Raw genomic sequence first — 11,323 nt, 5'->3', positions numbered from 1 at the left:
CACAAAGTAGATGTCCGAACTGACTTGCCAAAACTTGTGTTAAGAAATTTGGGGTGTTTGAGAAACTAGTTCTAATATCTCCAACCGAAGTGAATGTAATCTTTTGACTCCAACTGTATATCGTACCGCCAAATGCACCACCTACAGTTAACATCAAGACCTTATAATAGTTATTCACTTAAGACTAAAAGCTAAAGGTATTTAAATTAGGTTTAACATAGGGGCAGTTGTAGTCATGTGCTGAGGCAGTAGTACTTCAAATTAGAAACTGGCAAAACAATGTAACTAACACAACCAGGTCCTATTGAAATACATATTTTACTACAAAAAAAACAACCAGATAATATCAGGAATGCTTGAACTTTATTGATTTTTTTTTTTTTTTTAAGAGCTGGGGATTAGGGTGGAGGGGAAGTCAGGGGTGGGATTTGAGTGAGGTCAAAAGGTGGGGTTGGAGGTTAGGAGGGAATTTGGGATAAGGGAAATTGGGGTTAAGATGTGACATTGTTAAGAGTAGAACTAGTTGACTCCTTCTGGATGTTGTAGTCGGACAGGGTCATCTTCCAGCTGTTTGCCAGCAAAGATCAAGGGTGATGCCCTCCTTGTCCTCCACAGGAAGACGCAGGACCAGGTGAAGGGTGGACTCCTTCTGGATGTTGTAGTCGGACAGGGTGCGGCCATCTTCCAGCTGTTTGCCAGCAAAGATCAGACGCTGCTGGTCTGGGGGGATGCCCTCCTTGTCCTGGATCTTGGCCTTGACGTTCTCGATGGTGTCACTGGGCTCAACCTCAAGGGTGATGGTCTTACCAGTCAGGGTTTTAACAAAGATCTGCATACCTCCCCTCAGACGGAGCACAAGATGGAGGGTGGACTCCTTCTGGATGTTGTAGTCGGACAGGGTGCGGCCATCTTCCAGCTGTTTGCCAGCAAAGATCAGACGCTGCTGGTCTGGGGGGATGCCCTCCTTGTCCTGGATCTTGGCCTTGACGTTCTCGATGGTGTCACTGGGCTCCACCTCAAGGGTGATGGTCTTACCAGTCAGGGTTTTAACGAAGATCTGCATACCTCCCCTCAGACGGAGCACAAGATGGAGGGTGGACTCCTTCTGGATGTTGTGCGGCCATCTTGTAGTCGGACAGGGTGCGGCCATCTTCCAGCTGTTTGCCAGCAAAGATCAGACGCTGCTGGTCTGGGGGGATGCCCTCCTTGTCCTGGATCTTGGCCTTGACGTTCTCGATGGTGTCACTGGGCTCAACCTCAAGGGTGATGGTCTTACCAGTCAGGGTTTTAACGAAGATCTGCATACCTCCCCTCAGACGGAGCACAAGATGGAGGGTGGACTCCTTCTGGATGTTGTAGTCGGACAGGGTGCGGCCATCTTCCAGCTGTTTGCCAGCAAAGATCAGACGCTGCTGGTCTGGGGGGATGCCCTCCTTGTCCTGGATCTTGGCCTTGACGTTCTCGATGGTGTCACTGGGCTCCACCTCAAGGGTGATGGTCTTACCAGTCAGGGTTTTAACGAAGATCTGCATACCTCCCCTCAGACGGAGCACAAGATGGAGGGTGGACTCCTTCTGGATGTTGTAGTCGGACAGGGTGCGGCCATCTTCCAGCTGTTTGCCAGCAAAGATCAGACGCTGCTGGTCTGGGGGGATGCCCTCCTTGTCCTGGATCTTGGCCTTGACGTTCTCGATGGTGTCACTGGGCTCCACCTCCAGTGTGATGGTCTTACCAGTTAAGGTCTTCACAAAGATCTGCATCTTGACACTGGGGAAGATAATCATTTTAGACCAAACTACTCAAACCTAAAATAAAATGCAAAATAAACCAGGCTATAAATACACATTATAGGTACCAATCTAGTATTCATAACAATTCTGAGATGCAGTGGGTCAACTTCTAAATAGGGTAGAGCAAAGCTCCTCCCATTGGAGGTAGTACTCAGCTGACGTTTACAGCAGTTCGCTTCAGGTGCCACCATTTTAGAACAAGCTCCACGTAGTGGCTGTCATTTTGTCATAAAACCTTAGTCGAGTCCTGAGGTGATGACAAGCTAGCTGACCATTTTAGTCTATGGGGATGTTTTCATTTGCAGTCTAAACGTAATATTTTGTCAAATTAACCTCCCCTACAACCATTTTACAGCAACATATATTACCACTACTGGCCAATAAACCAAATCGGGATTATCGCTGGGTTTAGGTCTCGCGCGCGATGTTTTTCGGAATGCGTTAGTAAATTCATTTACTACGATTTAGGAGCACTCGTCTGAGTATGCCAGAGCGCATGATAACTGATGAATTTACAAACGGGCAACACTTAACATTTGCCGGTGTTTAAAAACGCGTAATTAATTAAGTTGCTAGTAGCACAGTTAAGGGTTGTCACCAATGCTCTTGACAACATGAACAGCCTAAGCAGCTCTACTAGGTCGAGTAAAATGGTCAGAGTGCGGGGTTCTCATTCGTGTCTGGAAGTAGCTAACAAGCTAGCCAACGTTAGCCAGTTGGCAGTCAAGCCCCCAAACTGTTGTGATGCCAGAACGCTCTGATCAACCCTAATCCTCGCTCCGTGAACGAAACTCTGAATTTACGAACGGACAATCTGACAAAACTCTGAATTTACGAACACCCAGAGAGCACTGGCACTCATGACTGCATTTACAAAAACACACCCACTGTTAACGTTAATCTTCCCCTCCATCTATATCAATATCTAGCTTGATTGAAGGGTTATCCAATGACTAACTACTGTTGAGCGCCTCGTTTGAGCTTGTTAGGAAGCTAGCCAATACCATATCCAGCCAGCTAACTTTGAGTAAATAACTACTAAAGCTACCAGAAAGTTAGCTCGTCTATCGTCGACGTCTATTCGTACACCCCCCCCCCCCAAAAATAGTATATTCGTACATCCCCAATAAGAATAGGAAAATCAATGAACTACCAATTAACATTACGCTGTTCACTCAGTGAAAAATGTTGTCATTAATGCTCATTTTGGATAATAACCTACTTACAAACAAATTATCAACGGCGCTGCTCTTGAATCTTCAGGAAACGAGTCTGTTATCGCAAACAAAGAGCTGTGTTATTTATACATTGCCGGTTACGTATCCCTCCACCATTACACCATATGGAACTATAAACTGCGGATTTTCAAAAAATATCCTTAACCATATGGATTGTGTATAAAATGGACTAACTACACGACGTGTATGATATTCCAAATGTTCTATATGAATGTTTAATTTTTTAAGAAATTGTGTAAGAATGGTCATATAAAAGAAGTCGTACATTGGCGGAGGTAGAAATGTGCAAAAAGAGTGAGTCGACGTTCTCTAGCAACGCGCTGAGCAGTCAAAGCGAATCCAGTCACAGATGTCGCAGTATTAACCTTGACAGCTAGTAAAATCGGATTGTGTTTTTAGATAGTTATGAATGTATGTCAGAAACAGTAACGGAGCCAGAAATTCGTTGGTGGGTGGGCATGCAAAATTTTTGGGGTGCATATAGCCATAGAAGCACAGTGACATATGCCTCAATGCAGTCATATTAGTAGGTTATTAAGGGGTCTTTCAGTCAGTTATTTTTGTCAACCCGTCCCCTGAGAGTGATTGTCAATCCAGTTATATTGGATTGGTACCTATAATGTGTTATATTTAACCAAAAATGACTAACCCGATACACTTCTTGCTTTGACTTCTATCTGATGATGTTTGCATGTTTAGGTAAAAAGACAAATCATGTTCTGTTTGGAACACTTACAAGTAACATGCTTTAAAAAAAATTTTTTTTACCCAGGACCACTCTTGCTTCAGTAAAACCTACAGTTTTGCTACATTTTCAAGCAGCAGTGTAGTTAGTGTAGGAGATCAACCAGGGAACAGTTGTTGAATCAAAGGCAAAGCAAAGAAGAATGTAACAGGGATTGGACAGTTTATTTTAGGTCATAACATTGATTTAATAGAAACAAATTATTTACAGCATGGATCAATTCTACACAAACAGGCACAGTCATTCCCCACTTCCCACCTCCTTATAAAAGACTCCTTATCCTAACATCAACCAGCCTATATCTAGCTAGTCTCGTGTTGCAATGAGGGCCCCAGTGTCCTATTTGGAACGTGAAGTCACAAGCTCGACTGGTCGGCTACTGCATAGCAATCGAGTGGTGCCAAAAGCCCTGGTCTGCCCTAGAAAGCTTATCTAAATTTCAATCGCCAAAACGGACAGTTTTTTGAGAGGGACGCTTGTTTTGGGCTATAAAATTAGATTATTATGATGAAGTTCGATGCCCACTATGAATTATTTTAAAGTTTGCTACAAATCAAGATAATTAGTTAAATAGTGATCCATTCTGACTACTACATTTGTTGTCACACAGGACCACGTGCTGACATATCAATCACGGGCCTGCAGGCTATGAGGTGGATTGCGCCTTCTTGCCATATTACATTTACATTTAAGTCATTTAGCAGACGCTCTTATCCAGAGCGACTTACAAATTGGTGCATTCACCTTATGACATCCAGTGGAACAGCCACTTTACAATAGTGCATCTAAATATTTTAAGGGGGGTGAGAAGGATTACTTTATCCTATCCTAAGTATTCCTTAAAGAGGTGGGATTTCAGGTGTCTCCGGAAGGTGGTGATTGACTCCGCTGTCCTGGCGTCGTGAGGGAGTTTGTTCCACCATTGGGGAGCCAGAGCAGCGAACAGTTTTGACTGGGCTGAGCGGGAACTGTACTTCCTCAGTGGTAGGGAGACGAGCAGGCCAGAGGTGGATGAACGCAGTGCCCTTATTTGGGTGTAGGGCCTGATCAGAGCCTGGAGGTACTGAGGTGCCGTTCCCCTCACAGCTCCGTAGGCAAGCACCATGGTCTTGTAGCGGATGCGAGCTTCAACTGGAAGCCAGTGGAGAGAGCGGAGGAGCGGGGTGACGTGAGAGAACTTGGGAAGGTTGAACACTAGACGGGCTGCGGCGTTCTGGATGAGTTGTAGGGGTTTAATGGCACAGGCAGGGAGCCCAGCCAACAGCGAGTTGCAGTAATCCAGACGGGAGATGACAAGTGCCTGGATTAGGACCTGCGCCGCTTCCTGTGTGAGGCAGGGTCGTACTCTGCGGATGTTGTAGAGCATGAACCTACAGGAACGGGCCACCGCCTTGATGTTAGTTGAGAACGACAGGGAGTTGTCCAGGATCACGCCAAGGTTCTTAGCGCTCTGGGAGGAGGACACAATGGAGACATTAAGATTGACTCTCCCAGGCAGGATGAAAATGATTACATCAATCCTTTACATGATCCTTTGCTAGTTATGTCCACATTCACCAAGATTCTTAGCAATCTTTTGGTGCATGCTTCAAAATCAAATACTTCCGGCTTCATGCGCCATCAGGACATTTCCATAGGAATACGTCTACTGGTTTATGGTTGCCATACCTCCAAAATCACATCATTGTCACGCCTCTCTTAGAGGTCTGGAGAATTTTGTATTGCAAAGACGGTTTGAATTGTCCGCTGATTTTGATTGGATGTTACATTTCAAGAACCCTCCCCCCAATTGCCAGTAGAAGGGGTGTGTTATGTGCCTCACCGTTTTCCATCCAGTTATTTGTTGCCTATGTTAGTAAGTGCTAGTTTTCAAGTTATCAAGTGTGGCCGACAGTCTGCAATTTATATTTAAATGGTAAAGTCAAACGTCACAACTTGAGCCCTTCACGGCATGAATTTTAAGCCTGAGCCTTACCCATGCCTGTGACGTTCAGGACGTTCAGGCCCTACCCTACCCAGGCGCGATTGCTGCTGCCAAATTTAAGGCCCAATCCAGCCCTTCCCGAAACCCGAAATCAGAAATATCTTCCTGGGTTAGGAAATCCATTAGCTGCTCCTCAGCTAGCACCCAATTGACTACATTCACTCCTTGAAGGAGAGCTCTCCTTGTCCTCGAATTGCCCAGAATGCACCGCACGGCCCACTGACGTAGCATGGGCAACGATTCAAATGGAGTTTCCCATCTCCTCAAAGTATATCTGGCTCTGGTCAACGAATGAAGAGACATGAGAGAGCAGTTAGTTGTTACATTATACTTTTTGGAAAATAAACCTGTTTTATATTTGACGAGGTTTACGTACCTCTTATGATCTTATATATGACTGCACTGCACAGCAGAGCAGAGCATTGAGCAAATTACTTATCTTCAAAATGTTAGTGATCAATTTAGTAATACCTGAGCCCTACCCATACCCTAGTTATTTAAAAACAGGTCTTATCCTGCCCTAACCCGATGTATAACGTCGGGCCTGTTGGGATAGGGTAGCAGAGCTCGGCAACACCTTCTAAACTGCTCTGGTGACAGTCTGATGTTTTTTTTAAACATCAGACTGTTACTATGGTTACCTCATGGATCATCAGTATGATCGAAGTCGCCCACAAAATTACGCAATAGTCTTTACAAGCCAGAATGTTGAATACAATTATATTTACACTTACTTTACCGGTTGTACATGCTGTTGGTCCTTTTGGCGGTAGGAGGTAGAGATGGGCTATCCACAACAAAGGGTTGTTTAGACAACTTTTTGTGGTGCTTGTGAGTTCTGTCACTTGTATTTTCAATCTCTTTACGCATAGCCTGTGATGCACAATATGTCAGCAATAGCCGAATGTAACCGAACATAATCGACTGAAGCATGCATCCAATCAGCTGTGGTTTGGTTAGGCTCAGTTACCTCTCAATAGCCGTTACCTCTCAATCATGTAACTCAATCAACATCAATCAGCGAGGCTGTTACCTCTCAAAGCATGCATCCAATCAGCTGTGGTTTGGTTAGGCTCAGTTACCTCTCAATTAGCTGTGGTTTGGTTAGGCTCAGTTACCTCTCAATCAGCTGTGGTTTGGTTAGGCTCAGTTACCTCTCAATCAGCTGTCGTTTGGTTTTTGCCCGGTTACCTCTCAATCAGCTGTCGTTTGGTTAGGCTCAGTTACCTCTCAATCAGCTGGGGTTTGGTTAGGCTCAGTTACCTCTCAATCAGCTGTGGTTTGGTTAGGCTCAGTCATATTGTGCAAGTGTTTGTAACCTGCGAACTACATCAGTTTTGAAAATTTTATCCAGAAATACCAACCATATGCAGACCAGCGTACTGAAAGTCTGGTTAATAACGTTTGTGGATATTTTGTCTCAGATTACCTCCTACATAAGGACAAAATCAGCAGACAACAGGTAAAGTAAGTTAAAATTTTTGTTCAGGAATGCTGAGCCTACATGTTAGAGACGATTGTGTAAGTAATTCCTTCTTGGATTCTCAAAGAGCCTATTTTTTCCCTTGTCTCCATTCATCCACATGGCTGCTGGCGGCACTTTGATATCACCAAAAATATAGTGAAGATTGGCCATTATTTTGTTTTTGTAAGGACCCCAAAAAAATGGAGGTAAGTAAACACATTTTGGAAATGTAAAAAAACAATATAATATACTTTTCTCCATTGTACATCACTTCTTCCTATCAATGAGGTCTAGAGCACATGCATGGTTATGCCCTCTGACTGTGCTTGGTGCTTAGCCACCAGTCTTTTGGTTGATGCTGTTGTCTTCTCTGAGAGGATAATCAGGGGTCATAGGTCAGCGGTGACCGTTGTTCCAGGCGCTGACCCTGTCACCTCTCTGTCTGTGAACCTTTCATGGACATCTAAAGAAGGATGTAGACAGAACCAACACTTATCAGTTCTATACTAAAAACAGTCAATCAGCAGTCGCCTAGACATTGAGGATAGGTGGTTTTTCTGTTACTCACCAGAGGACGTTCTTTCTGATGTTGTCGTGCTACAGGAGTTTTAAAGTCTCCCTTCAGAAGCTACAGAGAGAGGACATAAGGTTTACATCAGCAAAAACCTGTGTGTGTGTGTGTGTGTGTGTGTGTGTGTGTGTGTGTGTGTGTGTGTGTGTGTGTGTGTGTGTGTGTGTGTGTGTGTGTGTGTGTGTGTGTGTGTGTGTGTGTGTGTGTGTGTGTGTGTGTGTGTGTGTGTGTGTGTGTGTGTGTCCGTACCCTTTGTGTGTTGTTGAGGAACTGTGGGTCAGACTGTCCATAGTTAGGTGGGTTGGCTCTGGGGTCGTAGCCTAGTCTCCCCAGCATGGGGGCGATAGCGTCCATGTCTGCCATTACGTCTGGGGGCATGTGACCTACCCACCGAGTCAGAGCGTCTAAGTTCACGGGCCTCATCACCTGGTCTGTGGACCGTTCCGTTCTGTGACACAAACACACATGAATAAACACACACCAAAACAGCAAGACTCCTCTGCGTCTTTGTGATGTAGCATGGCCTTGTCATCTTCTCTGATATTCACTGATACACACTTTGACAGTGAGACTCCTCCAGGTTTTCCTATAGCCTCTTCATGGTGCAGAACCCCCTCGTGCCACGGCAGACCCAGAAACTTTAGCACTGTCTGCAGGGTGGAGCGAGGGTGGAGGACCAGCCTCTCATACCTCACAGCCAGGCACCTCTTACTGCCCACCTACACACACACACACACACACACACACACACACACACACACACACACACACACACACACACACACACACACACACACACACACACACACACACACACACACACACACACACACACACACACACACACACACACACACACACACACATGGTTGGTCATCACTTTCCACCTAAACACACACACAAAGACGCACACTCACACAGATGCAGGCACAGATGCACTGCATGCACACACACACGTCAGGCACCACTCTCAGCCCACCTAAACAGATACACACACACCTGAGTGCACTGTGTCAGCATGGCCTGTGTGGCTCGGCTCCACTTGGCCAGGCAGTCCCTATAGCTGGAGAGGTCAAAGCCACCGATCGTCACGTGACGCGAAATCATAGAGTACACCGCCGCTCGGCCATCTCTCAGCATCAGCAGGAACTTAGAGCTGTAGAAAGAGAGAGAGGAAGGACATAGAGGTGTGGCGGGATAGAGGAGGGAGAGAAAAGTGGAGGAGAAAGTACATTACAACTTTCCACCGCACTACTCATAATCCTACCTAACCCCGGTTTCAGGCCTGGAGAGGAGGCGGAGTCAGTGAAAAAGTATATAAGTTATCTCCTGTTCTGTCAGGACTTTGACCTCTGGTAAACAGTCATACGATGTGTTCTCTTCTGTAGGAGATAACCAGGCTGCCTAGTGACTCACTAATGAGTTGTACTGTCTATATGGCTCACATGGGTCAGCATGTGAAAAGCCACACTCGATCACACCCTTATGTGTGGTGACATAGGCTTTTGGGTTAGTGTACACTCTCATAAAAAAGGTTATATCTAGAACATAAAAGGGTTCTTCGGCTGTCCCAATAGGAGAACCCTTTGTAAAATCCTTTTTGGTTCCAGGTAAAAACCCTTTTTTGGTTCCAGAGAGAATCATTTTGGGTTCCATGTAGACCTCTGTGGAAAGGGTTCTACATGGAACCCCAAAAGGTTCTACTTGGAACCAAAAGGGTTCTACCTGGAACCCAAGAAGGGCTATCAAAGGGTTATCCTATTGGGACAGCCGAAGAACACTTTTAGGTTCTAGATTGCACATTCTTTTCTAAGAGTATATGTGTCTCGTGATGGAGGTGTGTGTGTATAGTAAAGTAAGTCAGACCTACTTGGGAAAAAGGTGAGCGAGGTACTTAGCGCTCTTCAATGTAAAGGGGTCTTTATTGCAGAGTAGAGGTGCTGGCTCCCCATGTCCTGCTATGATTTGAAGGAGGAAGGCAGTGACCGCTCGGTCCAGGACCTTGGTGCTGACCCCGTCCTTCTCAGCAGCCCAGCCCAGCTTAAGGCCCAGTATCCTGGGCACGACCCTCGTCTCCTCCCCACACCGCACCGCAGGGTGGGCGTCCAGCATGGCCCTACACAGTGTGGGAAATAAGACGGAGATCAAAATGACAGGGTACAGAGGTAAATACATACAGTATATAACCATAATGAGTGTCAGAATAATACAAGTTCAGTACATTGGTAAATACAAGTAAATAAGTACTCTCCTTCTTTCTCTTGTCATACCTCATCAGGGTGGTCCCGGAGCGAGGCACCCCTCCCACAAACACCAGGGGAATGTCAGAACTGACCCTCCACCCGTCCCGGACCAGCACGGTCACAGGTTCGCCCGCACCCTGGGATGGCTGCCGGCAGGGTAGACAGAAACGCAGGAACTGGGTCAAGGTGGAGATTCCACCCAGGATCAGGAGCCCTGTTAACACCCTCCGTGCTGACACACGCATCACTGATGGAGATGGTTATGCTTGGTCATGGTCTCTTGGTCATGGGCAGGAGGCCAACTGTGTGTGCTGCTATTTTAACCAGTTTTTTTTTGTAGAACAGATTTTAAGTTTCAGTGAGACTGACCTTGTTGAAGTAAAGGTAGAGAGCTACTTTCTGGAATAGAGGGAGAGAAACAAGAGGGACAGGAAATTGTACATCTCATATTTAAACACTACTGTTTTGAGCTTCATAAAAACTCTCTCTCTGCTAGGAGCACTGCAGAACACTCGTGTGTTTATCTGAGAGGAACTGGTCTGGCAGGTTCTTAAAAATGTCCACTTCCTCCTCATACTGTATCTCTGCAACAGCCTGGAAATGTTTTTTGATTTACTACAGAAATCTTACTACAAACACACCCAGGGCCTATTCCTGCACAGGTCAAATCTTTTCATGGCGTAAATGGAAAACTTTGTTTGTGGGATCATGATGCAAATATCAAAAATAAGGGTAATGCAGTGGATTCAAACAAACCTCTTGTCTGGTCACGCTCGGTGTTGCAGCAGAGTTACAACTATGTTATTATTCCCCAAGTCAGTGCCTGTCTCAGTAAATATGAAATGCAATCTTTATATTGTCTTATCTGGGATTCTAGAACCTTCGCTGTCACTCCAGTAATCACAGTCAGAAATAGAACACAGATATACAGATAGACCAACCTACTCAGAGAGAGAGGGAAGGTGGAGGGGACAGAGTGAGAAAAGGACGACAGTTGAAAGACACAAACATGCAAGAAAAGGAAAACAAAGTACACAATCTGTTAACATAAAAAGAGAGAGAGAATGTTTTCTGTACCTTAACGGACGGAAGAGGAAGCTGAACTGTGGTGTTCTAGTTTGAGTGTGAAGCCTGGTGCAGAACAGAGTGAGTTTATGGGGACGGAAGGAAGAATGAAGTAGTTAGAAAAGAGAGGAGAGGTTGAAGCATTGTCAGGACTGATTTCTCTGACCCAGTAGGCGTTATTCTGTTTTTATCTACATGCTAGAGAGGACAGAAGTCACCCCA

General features: G+C 45.4%; 1 protein-coding gene and 1 pseudogene across 2 annotated transcripts; both read right to left on the bottom strand.

The window, feature by feature from the left end:
* Window positions 1-346: 346 nt before the first annotated feature.
* On the bottom strand, window positions 347-3,171 carry LOC124049126 (annotated as a pseudogene).
* A 3,694-nt stretch (window positions 3,172-6,865) lies between these two features.
* On the bottom strand, window positions 6,866-11,245 carry tpst2 (tyrosylprotein sulfotransferase 2). 2 transcript variants are annotated; one of them, XM_046370482.1, is made up of 9 exons: window positions 11,114-11,168; window positions 10,406-10,435; window positions 10,064-10,182; window positions 9,664-9,909; window positions 8,793-8,949; window positions 8,352-8,512; window positions 8,043-8,241; window positions 7,791-7,850; window positions 6,866-7,685 (listed from the first exon to the last, which is right to left on the bottom strand). In XM_046370482.1, the coding sequence occupies exons 3-9, from the start codon at window positions 10,066-10,068 to the stop codon at window positions 7,653-7,655; spliced, it is 861 nt and encodes a 286-aa protein (XP_046226438.1). In that variant the 5' UTR covers window positions 10,069-10,182; window positions 10,406-10,435; window positions 11,114-11,168; the 3' UTR covers window positions 6,866-7,652. The 2 variants fall into 2 exon arrangements, with proteins under 2 accessions (XP_046226438.1, XP_046226437.1); XM_046370481.1 differs by having other exon boundaries at window positions 10,064-10,435; window positions 11,114-11,245.
* Window positions 11,246-11,323: the final 78 nt, after the last annotated feature.

The sequence above is a fragment of the Oncorhynchus gorbuscha genome, linkage group LG11 (assembly GCF_021184085.1).
Source record: "Oncorhynchus gorbuscha isolate QuinsamMale2020 ecotype Even-year linkage group LG11, OgorEven_v1.0, whole genome shotgun sequence".
Taxonomy (NCBI): domain Eukaryota; kingdom Metazoa; phylum Chordata; class Actinopteri; order Salmoniformes; family Salmonidae; genus Oncorhynchus; species Oncorhynchus gorbuscha.
Note: the sequence above shows the minus strand (reverse complement) of the source record. Positions and strands in the feature narration are given on the sequence as shown.

Coding starts and splice junctions, on each gene's coding strand:
- tpst2 (XM_046370481.1), bottom strand. CDS start 10,281: ATGCGTGTGTCAGCACGGAGGGTGTTAACAGGGCTCCTGATCCTGGGT. Junction 9,910..10,063: donor TCCGGGACCACCCTGATGAG/GTATGACAAGAG, acceptor CACACTGTGTAG/GGCCATGCTGGACGCCCACC. Junction 8,950..9,663: donor CTCGCTCACCTTTTTCCCAA/GTAGGTCTGACT, acceptor CTCTTTCTACAG/CTCTAAGTTCCTGCTGATGC.